This window comes from Mytilus edulis, chromosome 14 (genome assembly GCF_963676685.1).
Source record: "Mytilus edulis chromosome 14, xbMytEdul2.2, whole genome shotgun sequence".
NCBI lineage: Eukaryota > Metazoa > Mollusca > Bivalvia > Mytilida > Mytilidae > Mytilus > Mytilus edulis.
The window spans coordinates 22,167,305-22,188,093 of record NC_092357.1 but is presented as its reverse complement, the minus strand read 5'-3'; the positions used below and the strand labels follow the sequence as shown (position 1 = coordinate 22,188,093).

The window sequence follows — 20,789 nt, the reverse complement described above, 5'->3', positions numbered from 1 at the left end:
ATAGAGGGGAATTAAAGAAAGAAAAAAATGAGGTGTGGGGCAGGTTCATTTATTCAAGACATGAAACCATACACCTTCTCCAACCAGTAAAATGTGTAAAGAGAATATATTATTAAGAGAAAATTGAATTCTCTTACCATCAGGCATGTGCAGCTTTTGAATTGATAAAAAATTCACCAGTCCCATTTTCCCCCTCGTTTCTACACTGTCACACATGATATGCAGGTTACATGTACATGCACTGCAGCTACAACGATATGGTATGGACAAAATGCTCCACGGCCTCCACCTCCTGGTACAAGCCTTGAAGGTCGTATTTCCGTTCACAGACAGTATCCGCAGGGGACAGTTTGACATCTTAACGAACATATTCTGCGCTAGGTGATCAACCAGAGCTTGCCGTCGACCTTCTTTCCAGGTTTCGTCAAACAAAACATCACTGTCTGTGATTGATCGGACGCCGAATTTCTCCAACTTCCAAAAACTTATATCATATGATATTATAAGTTGAGAATTATTTCTTCTCTTCTTCTTCCATATAAGAGTTGGGTTCCTTGAATGAAACGTTTAAACTCTGCGGGACTACGCATGGTGACATTACATATCTAGTCCCCTAAGGCTATATACAGTATTTACAATAAAATCAGATTGTTACGGTTAAAATTATGTACAATCGTCCAGTCTGGTATTAATGTGTTGTCTGTAGCCCTGAGCGGAAATCTTCAACTGATCCCGCTTCAGCAACCCTGGCAGGTAATGTATTCCATTCCATGTTTGTTCTTGGAAAGAAGGAGTTCCTGTAGACATCACTGGTGACCCTTTGTTGGTAAAACTTGTGTCCTCCACGAGTTCTACTGTCGCCACCTTTGAGGTAAGTACTCTTGTTGATGTCTATCAGCTTATTCTGGATACGATAGAGCATGCATAGCCTGTTGTAACGGCGTCTCGTCTGTAATGTGTCCCATTTTAGATCTTCTAACATGGTAGTGACGCACCCTGGTGTGCGTGATGTGCAGTCATTATAGACGAATCTATCAGCTCTCCTCTGTATGAGTTCTAGTGTGTTGATGCTTGCTTGGTTGGTTGGGTCCCATATAGTAGAAGCATACTCTATGACAGGTCGCACGAGTGTTGTATAGCCAGCAGCCTTTACTTTCCTTGTACATTCTTTTAGGTTTCGTTTAACAAAACAAAGTGTTCGGTTACCCTTTGCTGTTACACTCTGGATATGTTTGTTCCATGAGAGATTGTTTGATATTGACACTCCCAAGTACTTGGCACTATCTACTGGTTCGAGTATGTGTCCATGCAGAGTGTATGGGTATTGTATAGGTTCTTTGTTCTTTGGTGGTATGCGGATAATATTGCATTTTGTTGGATTGAATCTCATCATCCATGTTTTTTGATATTTAAGACTGTGTGAACTTTCAGGCTGAAGCTATTCATATTCTTTATGTTTAAAGAACGCATGCACTTATCCTTTATGATAAACCTTCCTTTAATTTCTTCTGAGCGATGAGCTGTAACTTGGAAGTTGTTTAAACCCGTTGTCAACATACGACATCGGATCTGTTACGGTGACCTAGATATACAGGCGATATATCCTAAATTTTTAAACGGGAACAAGTTTTACATCAGTAAAATGGTGTTATCTCCCTTAGTATCGGAAGTCACCTTAAGTGTGGAGGTGAAAAAACGGAAGCGTCTAGTGACTACAAACTTTTTTAAGCAGGAAATTTAAGTATATGTTGACATTTCAACATTTATACAAGAAACATACACAGAAACTTCTAATAGTTAATCATGTTGATTAAGAACATTTGAATTGTCACTAAATATTTTCTTTTTTTTTCGGGGCAAAGACTTGTTGCACAATCAGAACGTGGCAATTGTTTATCTACATTTCTACATTTACACGTGATCATGTTATATGCTCTTTTTGATTGGATAAAGCCATTTACAACTGCGACCAATAAAAATTATAACCTTGAGTCTCCAAAATTCTTTCTCAATCCGACAAGGGGAAAGCAGGAGAGTGGATCGTAACCCTTGGCTAGCGAAGATGATTTATGTGACGATTATTTTTTTCGCAACTATTCAGTTAGATTGATTTGAGTAAAGTTTGTTTTTCTTTAGTACCATGTGATAATAACGTTTATAATTATAATTATCTTGTTATATGTATGCTACAAATCGGGATTTTTACAAAACGATTTAAATCAATCAAACATTCAGAACTGTTGTTTTCTGCAATTATTTTTATTCTAACTAGTGCTTAAAGGTACCAGGATTATAATTTAATACGACAGACGCGCGTTTCGTCTATATAAGACTCATCAGTGACGCTCAGATCAAAATCGATATAAAGCCAAACAAGTACAACGTTGAAGAGCATTGGGACCCAACATTCGATCAGTTGTGTAATTCAAATTACTAAGTTGATTTGATTTGAATTAGATTGTATGCATATGTAAAATTTTAATTACTTCAACAGTTTTTAATTTTCGAAAGTTCATACAAATACTCTATACAAATGATGGCATTTTATGAATAAATAACACGAAACATCTCCAAATACCATAGCAAACACAAGTGCACCTATATTAAATATCGATTACGATGGATATCAATTAGTTGAAAATTGACGTTCATACACAATTGTACAGTTATCTTTATAGGTACTGCACTGAAGTAGACCGGACAAATGGTACTGTGTTTTCCTTATATAAGTACAATAGCCACCATATGTATATAAATACGATTGCTTCGAACTTTTGATTTAAATCACATCCTACCTTCATCTGCCTCTGCTGGACAGCTGATATAACATTTGACGCCGGCATCGTAACTGTGTCTACAGTGTGAAGTATCGATTGAGTATGTGCAATTGATTAATTTATGTTCTGAACCAGAGCAATCTATTCTATCTAACCAAATGGTTCCATTGCCATCATCTATATATTGATAGGGAATCATCTGTCCGGAACTATTAATAAATAAAAGATACATGGGATATTTGATATTCACTACTTGTCGTTCCAAGATTCAAATAATGTGAAGCACTTTCAATATTAAGTATGCTCTTTAATATTTCTAAAGTTATGATGAATGTATTCTTCAGATAACTTCTCGTCTATGTGCAGCATCATTCTCTCAATTTCGGACAGTTTGTATCAAAAAAATCTAATTAGACACATACCAAAATGTACCCCTTTTTTTCGGTCCCCATTCCTACCCAACTCAAATATATCACTTCAAAACATTTTATCCAAGCGGGATTAGTGCATCAGCAAACAATAACCCTGTAAACATTATGTGATATGGCATGATCTCTAAAGTAAGTTAATTGCAACCAAATTTAACAATTTAATGGCTTCAATTTTTTCTGTGGTATTTATATACTAGTATTCATAAACTCAATTTTGACTGAAGTCTTTTTATATTACTTTTAAAAAACTTTTCGTTTCATATTAATTGAGCAGTCCATATTTCAAAGTTTGCTGTCGAATAAAATCTACCAATCGTTGGATATATTACGAACATCGAATTGTAAACAATCAAAACTATTTCATGAATTTGGAATATAATAGGATGAATCAACTGATTTACAATACTAATTCATTGATGCATTTGTGAGTCTGCTTTTAATGTAATACACACCAATATCCGAGCTGTCTACAGGCTACTGCTGCTTCAACATGACCAAAACTATTAGAACATATTGTTCCCCATTCACCTCTATAATTAATTTCCAGTCGTCCTATATTGTCAACGGAACCCGTTATAAAACGCAAACGACCTGCAAAGAAAATTTCATCATCAGAAGATACTGCATTATTAATTTAAAGCATTTTTCAAACTTTGTATATTCATGTGCATTTTTGCTAGCTAAGGTTCATGATCTACTTCCCTGCTCTTCACCCTTGGCAGATTGTGTCAACATTTGTGATAACAATGTTGCGCCATCTATCGTTTGATTAAACATGTTAAAGTCACGCTCATCACGAATACATTATTCTTGGCCAATTGAAGCACTTTGACTCTCTTAAGTGTGGAGGTGAAAAAACGGAAGCGTCTAGTGACTACAAACTTTTTGAAGCAGGAAATTTAAGTATATGTTGACATTTCAACATTTATACAAGAAACATACACAGAAACTTCTAATAGTTAATCATGTTGATTAAGAACATTTGAATTGTCACTAAATATTTTCGGTTTTTTTCGGGGCAAAGACTTGTTGCACAATCAGAACGTGGCAATTGTTTATCTACATTTCTACATTTACACGTGATCATGTTATATGCTCTTTTTGATTGGATAAAGCCATGTACAACTGCGACCAATAAAAATCATAACCTTGAGTCTCCAAAATTCTTTCTCAATCCGACAAGGGGAAAGCAGGAGAGCGGATCGTAACCCTTGGCTAGCGAAGATGATTTATGTGACGATTATTTTTTTCGCAACTATTCAGTTAGATTGATTTGAGTAAAGTTTGTTTTTCTTTAGTACCATGTGATAATAACGTTTATAATTATAATTATCTTGTTATATGTATGCTACAAATCGGGATTTTTACAAAACGATTTAAATCAATCAAACATTCAAAACTGTTGTTTTCTGCAATTATTTTTATTCTTACTAGTTCTTAAAGGTACAAGGATTATAATTTAGTACGACAGACGCGCGTTTCGTCTATATAAGAATCATCAGTGACGCTCAGATCAAAATCGATATAAAGCCAAACAAGTACAACGTTGAAGAGCATTGGGACCCAACATTCCAAACAGTTGTGTAATTCAAATTACTAAGTTGATTTGATTTGAATTAGATTGTATGCATATGTAAAATTTTAATTACTTCAACAGTTTTTAATTTTCGAAAAATCATACAAATACTCTATACAAATGATGGCATTCTATCAATAAATATCACGAAACATCTCCAAATACCATAGCAAACACAAGTGCACCTATATTAAATATCGATTACGATGGATATCAATTAGTTGAAAATTGACGTTCATACGCAATTGTACAGTTATCTTTATAGGTACTGCACTGAAGTAGACCGGATAAATGGTACTGTGTTTTCCTTATATAAGTACAATAGCCACCATATGTATATAAATACGATTGCTTCGAACTTTTGATTTAAATCACATCCTACCTTCATCTGCCTCTACTGGACAGCTGATATAACATTTGACGCCGGCATCGTAACTGTGTCTACAGTGTGAAGTATCGATTGAGTATGTGCAATTGATTAATTTATGTTCTGAACCAGAGCAATCTATTCTATCTAACCAAATGGTTCCATTGCCATCATCTATATATTGATAGGGAATCATCTGTCCGGAACTATTAATAAATAAAAGATACATGGGATATTTGATATTCACTACTTGTCGTTCCGAGATTCAAATAATGTGAAGCACTTTCAATATAAAGTATGCTCTTTAATATTTCTAAAGTTATGGTGAATGTATTCTTCAGATAACTTCTCGTCTATGTGCAGCATCATTCTCTCAATTTCGGACAGTTTGTATCAAAAAAATCTAATTAGACACATACCAAAATGTACCACTTTTTTCGGTCCCCATTCCTACCCAACTCAAATATATCACTTCAAAACATTTTATCCAAGCGGGATTAGTGCATCAGCAAACAATAACCCTGTAAACATTATGTGATATGGCATGATCTCTAAAGTAAGTTAATTGCAACCAAATTTAACAATTTAATGGCTTCAATTTTTTCTGTGGTATTTATATACTAGTATTCATAAACTCAATTTTGACTGAAGTCTTTTTATATTACTTTTAAAAACTTTTCGTTTCATATTAATTGAGCAGTCCATATTTCAAAATTTGCTGTCGAATAAAATCTACCAATCGTTGGATATATTACGAAGATCGAATTGTAAACAATCAAAACTATTTCATGAATTTGGAATATAATAGGTTGAATCAACTGATTTACAATACTGATTCATTGATGCATTTGTGAGTCTGCTTTTAATGTAATACACACCAATATCCGAGCTGTCTACAGGCTACTGCTGCTTCAACATGACCAAAACTATTAGAACATATTGTTCCCCATTCACCTCTATAATTAATTTCCAGTCGTCCTATATTGTCAACGGAACCCGTTATAAAACGCAAACGACCTGCAAAGAAAATTTCATCATCAGAAGATACTGCATTATTAATTTAAAGCATTTTTCAAACTTTGTATATTCATGTGCATTTTTGCTAGCTAAGGTTCATGATCTACTTCCCTGCTCTTCACCCTTGGCAGATTGTGTCAACATTTGTGATAACAATGTTGCGCCATCTATCGTTTGATTAAACATGTTAAAGTCACGCTCATCACGAATACATTATTCTTGGCCAATTGAAGCACTTTGACTCTCTTAAGTGTGGAGGTGAAAAAACGGAAGCGTCTAGTGACTACAAACTTTTTGAAGCAGGAAATTTAAGTATATGTTGACATTTCAACATTTATACAAGAAACATACACAGAAACTTCTAATAGTTAATCATGTTGATTAAGAACATTTGAATTGTCACTAAATATTGTCGGTTGCACAATCAGAACGTGGCAATTGTTTATCTACATTTCTACATTTATTCGTGATCATGTTATATACTCTTTTTGATTGGATAAAGCCATTTACAACTGCGACCAATAAAAATCATTACCTCGAGTCTCCAAAATTCTTACTCAATCCGACAAGGGGAAAGCAGGAGAGCGGATCGTAACCCTTGGCTAGCGAAGATGATTTATGTGACGATTTTTTTTTCTCGCAACTATTCAGTTAGATTGATTTGAGTAAAGTTTGTTTTCCTTTAGTACCATGTGATAATAACGTTTATAATTATAATTATCTTGTTATATGTATGCTACAAATCGGGATTTTAACAAAACGATTTAAATCAATCAAACATTCAAAACTGTTGTTTTCTGCAATTATTTTTATTCTTACTAGTTCTTAAAGGTACCAGTATTATAATTTAGTACGACAGACGCGCGTTTCGTCTATATAAGACTCATCAGTGACGCTCAGATCAAAATCGATATAAAGCCAAACAAGTACAACGTTGAAAAGCATTGGGACCCAACATTCCAACCAGTTGTGTAATTCAAATTACTAAGTTGATTTGATTTGAATTAGATTGTATGCATATGTAAAATTTTAATTACTTCAACAGTTTTTAATTTTCGAAAGTTCATACAAATACTCTATACAAATGATGGCATTTTATGAATAAATATCACGAAACAACATCCCCCAATACCATAGCAAACACAAGTGCACCTATATTAAATATCGATTACGATGGATATCAATTAGTTGAAAGTTGACGTTCATACACAATTGTACAGTTATCTTTATAGGTACTGCACTGAAGTAGACCGGATAAATGGTACTGTGTTTTCCTTATATAAGTACAATAGCCACCATATGTATATAAATACGATTGCTTCGAACTTTTGATTTAAATCACATCCTACCTTCATCTGCCTCTGCTGGACAGCTGATATAACATTTGACGCCGGCATCGTAACTGTGTCTACAGTGTGAAGTATCGATTGAGTATGTGCAATTGATTAATTTATGTTCTGAACCAGAGCAATCTATTCTATCTAACCAAATGGTTCCATTGCCATCATCTATATATTGATAGGGAATCATCTGTCCGGAACTATTAATAAATAAAAGATACATGGAATATTTGATATTCACTACTTGTCGTTCCGAGATTCAAATAATGTGAAGCACTTTCAATATTAAGTATGCTCTTTAATATTTCTTAAATTATGGTGAATGTATTCTTCAGATAACTTCTCGTCTATGTGCAGCATCATTCTCTCAATTTCGGACAGTTTGTATCAAAAAATTCTAATTAGACACATACCAAAATGTACCACCTTTTTTCTCTCCCAATTCCTACCCACCTCAAATATATCACTTCAAAACATTTTATGCAAGCGGGATTAGTGCACCAGCAAACAATAACCCTGTTAACATTATGTGATATGGCATGATCTGTAAAACAAGTTAATTGCAACCAAATTTAACAATTTACTGACTTCAATTTTTTTTTCTGCGGTATTAATATACTAGTATTCATAAACTCAATTTTGACTGAAGTCTTTTTATATTACTTTTAAAAACTTTTCGTATCATATTAAATGAGAAGTCCGTATTTCAAAATTTGCTGTCGAATAAAATCTACCAATCGTTGGATATATTACAAACATCGAATTGTAAACAATCAAAACTATCTCATGAATTTGGAATATAATAGGATGAATCAACTGATTTACAATACTAATTCATTGATACATTTGTGATTCTGCTTTTAATGTATTACACACCAATATCCGAGCTGTCTACAGGCTACTGCTGCTTCAACATGACCAAAACTATTAGAGCATATTGTTCCCCATTCACCTCTATAATTAATTTCCAGTCGTCCTCTATTTTCAACGGAACTCGTTATAAAACGCAAACGACCTTCAAAGAAAATTTCATCATAAGAAGAAGCTGCTTTAGTAGTTTAAAATATTTTTCAAACTTTGTATATTCATGTGCATTTTTGCTAGCTAAGGTTCATAATCTACTTCCCTGATTTTCACCCTTGGCAGATTGTGTCAACATTTGTGTAACAATGTTGCGCCATCTAGCGGTTGATTGAAGTCACGCTCATCACGAATACATTATTCTTGTCCAATGGAAACACTTTAACTCTTTTAAATGTGGAGGTGAAAACATGGTAGCGTCTAGTGATAACAAAATTTGAAGCAGGAAATTGAAATATACGTTGACATTCCAACATTTATGCAAGAAATATACACAGAAATTTCTAATAGTTAATCATGTTGATTAAGAACATTTGAATTGTCACTAAATATTGTCGTATGTTTTTCGGGGTAAAAACTTGTTGCACAATCAGAACGTGGCAATTGTTTACCTACATTTCTACATTTACACGTGATCATGTTATATGCGCTTTTTGATTGGATAAAGCCATTTACAAGTGCGACCAATAAAAATCATTACCTCGAGTCTCCAAAATTCCTTCTCAATCCGACAAGGGGAAAGCAGTAGAACGGATCGTAACCCTCGGCTAAAAAGATGATTTATGTGACGAATATTTCTTTCGGAAACTATTTAGGTAGATTGATTTGAGTAAAGTTTGTTTTCATTTAGAACCATGTGATAATAACGTCTACAATTATAATTATTTTGTTATCTGTATGCTACAAATCGGGATTTTTCCAAAACGATTTAAATCAATCAAACATTCAAAACTGTTGTTTTCTGCAATTATTGTTATTCTTACTAGTTATCAAAGGTACCAGGATTATAATTTAGTACGACAGACGCGCGATTCGTCTATATAAGACTCATCAGTGACTCTCAGATTAAAATAGATATAAAGCCAAACAAGTACAACCCTCAAGAGCATTTTGACCCAAAATTCCAAACCGTTGTGCAATTCAAATTTCCTAAGTTGATTTGATTTGAATTAGATTGTTTGCATATGTAAAATTTTAATTGCTTCAACAGTTTCTAATTATCGAAAGTTCATACAAATACTCTATACAAATGATGGCATTTTATTAATAAATATCACAAAACAACATCTCCCAATACCATAGCAAACACCAGTGCACCTATATTAGATATCGATTACGATAGATATCAATTAGTTGAAAGTTGACGTTCATACACAATTGTACAGTTATTTTTATAGGTACTGCACTGAAGTACACCGGATAAATGGTACTGTGTTTTCCTTATTTATGTTCAATAGCCACCATGTGCATATAAATACGATTGCTTCAAATTTTTTGATTTAAATCACATCCTACCTTCATCTTCCTCTGCTGGACAGCTGATATAACATTTGACGCCGGCATCGTAGCTGTGTCTACAGTGTGAAGTATCGATTGAGTTTGTGCAATTGATTAATTTATGTTCTGAACCAGAGCAATCTATTCTATCTAACCAAATGGTTCCATTGCCATCATCTATATATTGATAGGGAATCATCTGTCCGGAACTATAAATAAATGAAAGATACATGGGATATTTGATATTCACTACTTGTCGTTCCGAGATTCAAATTTTGTTAAGCACTTTCAATATTAAGTATGCTTTTTAATGTTTCTAAAGTTATGGTGAATGTTCTTCAGATAACTTCTCTTCTATGTGCCGCATCATTCTCTCAATTTGGGACAGTTTGTATAAAAAAATTCATTAGACACATACCAAAATGTACCCCCTTTTTTCGGTCAACATTCCTACCAACCTCAAATATATCATTTCAAAACAGTTAATGCAAGCGGGATAAGTGCATCAGCAAACAATAACCCTGTAAACATTATTTGATAAGGCATATGATCTTTAAAACAAGTTAATTACAACCAAATTTAACAATTTAATGGCTTTAATTTTTTCTGCGGTATTGATATACTAGTATTCATAAACTCAATTTTGACTGAAGTCTTTTCATATTACTTTTCAAACTTTTCGTATCATATTAAATGAGAAGTCCATATTTCAAAATTTGCTGTCGAATAAAAACTACCAATCGTTGGATATATTACGAACATCGAATTGTAAACAATCAAAACTATCTCATGAATTTGAAATATAATAGGATGAATCAACTGATTTACATTTATACTAATTCATTGATACATTTGTTATTCTGATTTTAATGTAATACTCACCAATATCCGAGCTGTCTACAGGCTACTGCTGCTTCAGCATGACCAAAACTATTAGAACATATTGTTCCCCATTCACCTCTATAATTAATTTCCAGTCGTCCTATATTTTCAACGGAACTCGTTATAAAACGCAAACGACCTGCAAAGAAAATTCGATCATAAGAAGAAGCTGCTTTAGTAGTTTAGAGTATTTTTCAAACTTTGTATATTCATATGCATTTTTGCTAGCTAAAGTTCACGATCTACTTCCCTGCTCTTCATCCTTGGCAGATGGTGTCAACATTTGTGATGATAATGATGCCGACTCTATCGGTTGATTAAAGTCACGCTCATCACGAATACATTAGTCTTGGCCAATGGAAGCACTTTAACTCTCTTAATGTAGTTCGGGGGTTTAAATTTTCGCACAACCCGTCACAAAGGAACAAAACCAAAAGAAAAAGTTTGGGGGTTTAAATTTTCGCGCCGTCTGCGCATAAAGTTGCGCAATGATATCGTAAGTCATGTACATTGTCGTAATTTTCCATAAGAATAAAATATGATCATTTAAATAATCTTTTTTATTCAAATACATTGAAAAAGAGTTGAATAACTTTTAAATACAATTTTAAAACTTAATAAAGTTTATTGTTACTATTGTCATTGTCGAAATAGTATTTCCGTTCTAAAAATAAATATGGAGCATGTTTTGACGTAGGAGAAGAATGAAGAGAGAATAACTCATATTAATCGAACACGTGAACTGCTTTTCGTGAATAATGTAATGCAGATCGAAATTATAGATAACGATTTTCTTTTTGGTAGCTTATGAAGCAGTTTCACCCTTGTCTTACACTAGAAAAGGTCCGACAAACATGCGAAAGATGGATGTAAACAAATCATGAAAAGGGGGAAATTTAAACTAAAAAGTAAGTACTAATGAATTGAATATACATGCTCAAAGAGCGATTCACGACCACGGAAAAATAATATTAAAGCGTCAAATTAGCGGAAATAATGTCAAGACAATAACCGTGTCGAACAACAAATTAATGACACCCCCCCCCCCCCTTTTCAGGCTGAAAATTAATTATACATGTAACAATAGGCATAGCTCATGGTATTTCTATCATGTAACATATTTGAAAATGTGTGGACCTGAGAAATATGTCATCTGCATAGGGTTTAGACCATTTGGGTTTCTGGGAGAAAAGGTCATGATTCATGAAAGTAGGCTGTTAATATAATTACATGTACATGCAAACAGAATTTTCTTGTTGTAAACCTGGAATATTCGAATGCGAATGCAGTTGGACGTACCATTTTTGGTTAAGCATGCACACTTAAAATTTAGAACATATCCCATCTATATAAAAAAGAATGTTTGGTATGATTGCCAATGAGACAATTTCAATGTATCCACAAGAGACCAAAATGACACAGACATTAACAACTATCGGTCACCGTACATCCTTCAACAATGAGCAAAGCCCATACCGCATAGTCAGCAATAAAAGGCTCCAATATGACAATGTAAAACAATTCAAACAAGAAAACAAAAAGGCCTTATTTGTATAAAAAAAAGTGAACGAAAAACAAATATGTAACACATAAACAAATGACAACCACTGAATTACAGGCTCCTGACTTGGGACAGGCACATACAAAAATTATGTGGCGGGGTTAAACATGTTGGCGGGATCTAGACTGTATAAAATATTTTTTAAAAATGAATCATTTCACAAAACTACCTTTCTTACCGATGGTCTGGATGGAGGGTCCTTCATTTCATTCTTATCTAATTCTTTCTACCATTTATCTCTATTTATTTTTTTGTTTTTCTATTTTTCTCTACTTCTTATAATTTAACACCCCATTTTTCTTCATTGTTACGTGTATGTCTATTGTCTTTATTTACAAATGTATTGTGAACATTACATGCATTATTCTCTATTCTTTAAAATTTGTCTTGACCCTCCTATAATATATTTGATCATACAGAACCTTCATGAGAGATAAACAAAACTTTTACTACCTAAACAGAAAAAGCGGTCTTGTCATCAATTGATTTTTTTCTAAATTTAAAAGCTTGTTAGATCTCTACACAGTTATTTTGAAGTGCATTAGATATTACAAAAGATATTGTAAAATGCGAATATACTAAAATTTTAAATTTTATGACAGACTTTTATGTACATACAAACCTCGTCACATTTTTCTTGCTTCATAAAGGTTGTAAGACAAGAATCCCGACTCATTCTGCAAATTTATCTGTGATAATCTACTTTTCGCTAGATTGAGAGTTCCCAAATGAATAATACAAATTGATAAAACCCATATATTGTACCAATTTACATCACTGTCCCAGGTTAAGGGGAAGGGTTGTCACCTTCAAATATTAACCCCACCACATTATTTATGTATGTGCCTGTCCCAAGTCATGAACCTGTAATTCAGACAGTGGTTGTCTTTTGTTGTTGTGTCACATATTTTTTTTGTACATTAATATGCCTTCAGTTTTCTCGTTTGAATTGTTTTTCATTAGTAATTGAAGGGCCTTTTACAGCTAACTATGCGATAACGGCTTTTGACCTGTAGCTGTTAACTTCTGTGTCAGTTGGTCTATTGCGGAGAGTTGCATCATTAACAATGAATTATCATACCTCATATTTCTTTTATTTAGTATATTGAAACACAAATATTGACACATACAAAACTGTCAGATAGAAAGTCAGAATGAGACTTATGGATAAAAACTTAGCAGACTGTCAGTTTACACTTTTCGTATGTTGTCACAATCATGGTTTAAGCACAATAATAACCAGATGCTCCGCAGGGCGTAGATTTATACAACCACAGAGGTCAAACCCTGAACGGTTGCGGCTAGTATGGACACATCATTCAAGCTGGATACAGCTCTGAATTTGGACTGTGATTAAATAGTTGACAAAGCATAGGTTTCTGACAGAGAATCAATGTGGTCTAATGAACTAAAAATATTTTGTTTTGTCTTAAAAATGAGCAATTCACCTTGGCCGTTGAATATTAATCCTCTCTGGAAAAAAAAGTATTTGAAGAAATTCAGATTTAATTTCTGAAATATGAAATGAGAAAAATTTACCCCCCCGCCCCCAATTTTTTTTCACCTCCCCCTTTCCCCTATTCCAACAATGATCTCAAATCAAATTTCTAATGCAACATTTACTACTCATTTAAATCCATCATAAAATATTAAAATATAAAATGTCATACAGTCATGGTTAAAATTAATATTAATTAATAGTAACTTCTAAAAAAATAAATGGGATGTGTCCAAAGGGACACAGATGATGCCCTCGCTAGCATTTAACGTTATAAAGGGACATAACGCAAGAACTGTTAAGGTTGCATTTCTGTAAACATTAACAATGCAATTTCCCATAGGAACTCCTTTTTGGCTAAAACTGTACCACTTTTACTATGAAGTTTTGAAAAAAAGTGAAGTCTTATGGAAGTTGCATATCTGAGATATGAGAACTATATAACAAATGACAATTGTAGAAATGGTTTTGTCCATGCCTTACAATGCAAACTATGAAAATTTAATTTTTTTGTGGGAGGCACCATTTTGGATTAAATATTTAAAATATATGAAAATGGCAGGGAATTACATATAGCGGCTTCTTATCGCTACCAAAAAATACTGAAGTGCCTCCTCCCCACAAACAGACTTGAAAGGTAGTTAACTATGTTTAATTAAGAACCATCACAGCCTAATTACTGAACTGGATAAGTAAATGTCACATCAAGATATGCCTGTTCCATGTACAAATGTATTATTTACACCATATCTCATGGTGGTACTCCTCAGAAAGGTGATATATAGAGTAAACATAAATAGCTAAGTCCTCGTTTAACATAATTGACCACACAGTCAGAATGGTAGATAAAAAAATCTATATGCTTAGTAATTTATATATCTACAAATGATACCTAAAAATAATCCTATGAAGTTTTAATTAATTCTTACAAATGTAAATTGCAAGCGATATGATGATGACATTTGAAATAGAGTAATGGCTAATTATAAAGTCCATGTTTTTACCATGGGAAACCCCTTAAATTAACTTTGTGTATCTGCAAATAGTACCTAATTACACTTCCAAATTTTATCAAATTCCCTTGGAAACTTTTAAAGATATCTGTTGATATGACACCTTTACATGCATAAACATTGTTTTTTTTCTGAATTGGTACATAATGTCTGCATCCATGGTACGTCTTTCACCAGCAATAATTAAAAGAAATTATTTTTCTTATATTGCCAGTGACCCTTGAATTCTTTTTCAATTATATAAGATGTAGACATTAAACTTTTCTGTATGACAAAATGATCAACAAAGTCTGTCATTTTATTTGCTGTGAAAATTCCATCAAATAGTTTTTTTGCCTGTTTTCCCTGTTTGCACTAATTTTCAGAGGTCAAAAAATCTCTTGGATGGCCGGTGACCCCCAAATTTTATTACAATTTTATAAAATAGAGACATCAAAATTTACAGTATGAAATAATGAGCAACTTCTGTCATTTATTTTGCTCTGAAAATTCAATCAAAGAGATTTGATGTCTGTTTTCCCTATATTAAGCCTATTTGCACTCATTTTCAGAGGTCAAAAAATCTCTTGGATGGCCGGTGACCCCCAAATTTTATTCCAATTTTATAAAATAGAGACATCAAGATTTACAGTATGAAATAATGAGCAACTTCTGTCATTTATTTTGCTCTGAAAATTCAATCAAAGAGATTTAATGTCTGTTTTCCCTATATTTAGCCTATTTGCACTCATTTTCAGAGGTCAAAAAATCTCTTAGATGGCCGGTGACCCCCAAATTTTATTCAAATTTTATAAAATAGAGGCATCAAGATTTTCAGTATGAAATAATGAGCAACTTCTGTCATTTATTTTGCTCTGAAAATTCAATCACAGAGATTTTATGTCTGTTTTCCCTATATTTAGCCTATTTGCACTCATTTTCAGAGGTAAACAAATCTCTTGGATGGCCGGTGACCCCCAAATTTTATTCAAATTATATAACATAGAGACATCAAGATTTACAGTATGAAATAATGAACAACTTCTGTCATTTATTTTGCTCTGAAAATTCAATCACAGAGATTTTATTTCTGCTTTCCCTATATTTAGCCTATTTGCACTCATTTTCAGAGGTAAACAAATCTCTTGGATGGCCGGTGACCCCCAAATTTTATTCAAATTATATAACATAGAGACATCAAGATTTACAGTATAAAATAATGAACAACTTCTGTCATTTATTTTGCTCTGAAAATTCAATCACAGAGATTTTATGTCTGTTTTCCCTATACTAAGCCTATTTGCACTCATTTTCAGAGGTCAAAAAATCTCTTGGATGGCCGGTGACCCTCAAATTTTATTTCAATTTATAAAAAAAAACCATCAAGCTTGATAGTATGAAATAATGAGCAACTTCTGTCATTTTTTTTGCTCTGAAAATTCAATCACAGAGATTTTATGTCTGTTTTTCCTATATTTAGCCTATTTGCACTCATTTTCAGAGGTCAAAAAATCTCTTGGATGGCCGGTGACCACCAAATTTTATTCCAATTTTATAAAATAGAGACATCAAGCTTGACAGTATGAAATAATGAGCAACTTCTGTCATTTATTTTGCTTTGAAAATTCAATCAAAGTGTATTTTTGTCCATTTTCCCTATATTTCCATATAACCTATTTGCACTCATTTTCAGAGGTCAAAATATCTCTTAGATGGCTGGTGACCCCCATTTTGTATTGCATTTTTTCATTTACAATACTTCAAAGTTAAATTTCACAAAGTATAAGAAAATTCTGTCATTTTTTTCTATACCCCTGAACTACCTTAAGTATGGAGGTGATAACACGATAGCGTCTAGTGACTACAAACTTTTTGGAGCTGGAAATGTAAATATACGTTCACATTTCAACATTTATGCAAGAAACATACACAGAAACTTCTAATAGTTAATCATGTTGAATAAGAACATTTGAATTGTCACTAAATATTGTCGTATGTTTTTCGGGGTAGAGACTTGTTGCACAATCAGAACGTGGCAATTGTTCCCCTACATTTTCTACATTTACATGATTTACACGTGATCATGTTATATGCGATTTTTGATTACATACAAACAGGTACAATTGCGACCAATAGAAATCATTACCTCGAGTCTCCAAAATTTTATCTCAATCCGACAAGGGGAAGAGGAGGAGAGCAGATCGTAACCCTTGGCTAGCAAAGATGATTTATGTGACGAATATTTCTTTTCGAAACTATTTAGGTAAATTGATTATAGTAAAGTTTGATTTCCTTCAGAACCATGTGATAATAACGTTTACAATTATAATTATTTTGTTATCTGTATGCTACAAATCAGGATTTTTACAAAACGATTTAAATCAATCAAACATTCAAAACTTTTGTTTTCTGCTATTATTTTTATTCTTACTAGTTATTAAAGGTACCAGGATTATAATTTAGTACGACAGACGTGCGTTTCGTTTATATAAAACCCATCAGTGACGCTCAGATCAAAATATATATAAAGCCAAAGAAGTACAAAGTTGAAGAGCATTGGGACCAAAAATTCCAAACAGTTTTGCAATTCAAATTACTAAATTGATTTGATTTGAATTAGGTTGTATGCAGATGTGAAATTTTAATTGCTTCGACAGTTTTTAATTTTCGAAATTTCATACAAATACTCTATACAAATGATGGCATTGTTTGAATAAACATCACGAAACAACATCTCCCGATACCATAGCAAACACCAATGCACCTATAATAAATATCGATTACGATGGACATCAATTAGTTGAAAGTTGACGTTCATACAGAAATATACAGTTATCTTTAAAGGTACTACACTGAAGCAAACCGAACCAACGGTACCGTGTTTTCCTTATTTATATACAATAGTCAGCATTTACATACTAATACAATTGCTTCGAACGTTTGATTTAAACCCAATCCTACCTTCATTTTCTTCTGCCGGACAGCTGAGAAAACAATGAACGCCAACATCTTCATAGTGATGACATTGTGATGTTTCAATAGAGTGCGAACAATTCTGTAATTTAGTTTCTGAACCGGAACAGTCTACGTCATTTAACCAAATAGTGCCTTGGCCATCATCAACACGATTAGAGGAAATCATCATTCCGGAACTTTAAATAAATGAAAGATAAACGGGGTTAAATAGTTTCTTCTTTTAGTTCTGTTCAGTTTTCGACGCAATGTTTTGTTAAATACTTGATTACTATTTAATTCACAGTTTGAAAAAAAAACAACGTTGAAAAGATACTTTCACATGTTTAGTTAAATTATATATGATTAGGGCTCATGTTAAACTGGTTATTGACATATAATTGACCAGTGTTCAAATGAGCGCGCTTTAAACCAAATTAAAAAGAAACACGACAGAACGTTGGCTGACAGTTTTCAAGGTAATTTGGGTGAATGTCAGCTGTTTGTTTAAAAATTTTATAGTTTCCCAGGACTTTTATATCGCAAAAAGACAATAACCGTTCCGAAAGGCATTTTTTATTAACGCATACATATTTCTGTCTTAACATGATAAGAAGACGAACCATCAAAATAACTTAATGAACTAATAACATAATGACATCAAAATGGAGTGACATGTTGATGGAATATCAGAATATTAAGGTTTGAAGACTAAGGCATGAAACAATGACACAAGAATGGAATAACAAAATAAAATAAAAATGGTGGAATAAAAGACGTGAGTAACAAATTCATTTCATCGGCTTCCGTATCTTTATGAGCTTTCTGATGACTGAATACTTACATGACTTATGAAATTATATTTTTTCAAAATTTATTACATAATATCAAATGCAGATTTCTGTGAAATAAATTCAGCTGTTAATAAAAAGACATTCCATCTTTGGATATAACATTTCTTATTTTGAATTTAAAACCTTAGATGACCCTTCATTGATTGTGACAATTGCACTTATTGAAATTGATCTATACATTTTGTATCTGCTTTAAGGCAATACACACCAATATCCGAGCTGTCTACATGACACCTCTGCATCAACATTCTCAAAATGATTATCACAAACTGTTCCCCATTCACCTTCATGATAAATTTCCAATCGTCCTTTATTCGTTTGACTTGTCGAAACTATACGCAAATCACCTAAAGATAGTTAGGCCAAAACTTAAATATGATCATGAATAAACAGACTAAATATTTTTATAGAAACGTGATTTAACATTTTTATTACAAATATCACTTAAACAAATGTTTTGAAATACACAGAGTAAATTCACAACAAAACAAACATATCAGAAAATTTCCATGTAAGTCAGATAATCAACTTTTTAAAGAGAAAGAAGTATAAAAAGTAGATATTTGAGAATCAATCATGCCTTGGTTAAAACCATCATCAATATGTGTCAGTTGCGTTTTTTAAGTACGCCAGTATAGATCTATTTAGTCATGGGTATCATGTATATTATGGATCAAGAAAATCGTTGTCAATTTCTTTATCATAATTCACTACAATAGTTATTGTCACGTAGAAGTGTACTTATACTAGTGTAAGGTAAAACGAGTGTCAATTAAAATTAACAAACCTGATAGCTGGCAATCGACCACCCACGCTGATGTCATGGTAGTTAGAAGAATGGTCCGTATCAGCTGATTCATTTTGTCTATAAAATAAAATAGGGTATTAGTGGAAATTGGCTAAAACTTTGTATATAGTTATAGTGTTATTCATGTTTATTGTCAAGGAAACAACGGGTCGCATAAAAAAACACATTACAAATTATTTAAAAAAAAAAGTTTTGTATTTAATTCCAAAGTGAAAATGCGAATCATGCTACCAGACAAAATTGAACTATGTGTGCTTAATATGTGCGGTATCGAAAACTATACAATTCTTAAAGTATATTAGCACATGAACGAGAGCAGAGGATAGCATAGAAGGTAGGATAATACTCGTAAGTCGAAAACAAACTGAAAAAAAAAGGTAACAAGTTAAAACTATCAAAAGACATTAAACAGGCTTTGTGTCATTCTAATGAATACAAACTTTGATAAATGAAATATATGATTTGGTGGGATGTTGTGCTGACTCACAACTGGATGATTTATCACTTGCAAGCTTGCATTCTGAATGTGCCTATAAGTTTGATCCTTATATTTTATTATTTCAATAGCTGGCTGTAAATGAAATCTGTTGTTTTCTAATCCTGTTACTTTCTCTTTTGAACTGTTTTAAATTTTCCTGTCAGGCCCTCTTTAAAATTGACATGTGGTATGGATTTTGTTCATTGTTGATGGTTGTATCGTGACTAGTAATTGCTGCGAAAAACTTATCCGATAGAAATTTTTCATTGGCAATTATACCATATCTTAGTATTTTTATAGCAAATATAAATAATAATAAACAGTCTTTTTGAATAGATCACCTTTAAGTTAGCTATTTTTTGCAAAACTTTTAGGATTTTTTGTTCCTCAATGCTCTTCAACTTCGTACTCTATTTGGCACTTTAATTTTTTTTTTATTCGAGCGTCACTGATGAGTCTTTTGTAGACGAAACGAGCGTCTGGCGTAAATATACATGTTCTATCCTGGTATCTTTGATGAGTTTATTTGTATTGGTCTTTACCTTGACGATTAGCAGGAGGGAACAAAACAGTGACACATATAAGCAAAATTAAAATAATCTTTACATTTTTTAACATTTAAAAGTTTTACAACTGCGTTGTACCGAAAATAGATTTTTTATTCATTTATTTATCTAGTTAATCTTGGACAATTATGTATAATCTTTTGATAACTTCAAAGTGGATAACACATCATTTAACTTTTTGTAACTTTACCTCAGGTGGTTAACGACCAGGAAAAAACTTTAAATATGCATTATTTATGACGTAATGTGACAACCCGGAAGTAACATGAGAACACTGCATAATGCAATACAATAAAAAGGGTTATTTATAAATTTTTATAAAAAGATAATTT

The 20,789-nt window shown here is 32.6% G+C and overlaps 1 protein-coding gene across 1 annotated transcript; it reads right to left on the bottom strand.

Moving 5' to 3' along the window:
- Positions 1-3,644: 3,644 nt before the first annotated feature.
- LOC139504045 (scavenger receptor cysteine-rich type 1 protein M160-like) lies at positions 3,645-17,944 on the bottom strand. Its single transcript, XM_071294102.1, has 8 exons — positions 17,761-17,944; positions 10,749-10,887; positions 9,885-10,075; positions 8,385-8,523; positions 7,518-7,708; positions 6,030-6,168; positions 5,167-5,357; positions 3,645-3,799 (listed from the first exon to the last, which is right to left on the bottom strand). The coding sequence occupies exons 1-8, from the start codon at positions 17,942-17,944 to the stop codon at positions 3,645-3,647; spliced, it is 1,329 nt and encodes a 442-aa protein (XP_071150203.1).
- Between the last annotated feature and the right edge of the window lie 2,845 nt (positions 17,945-20,789).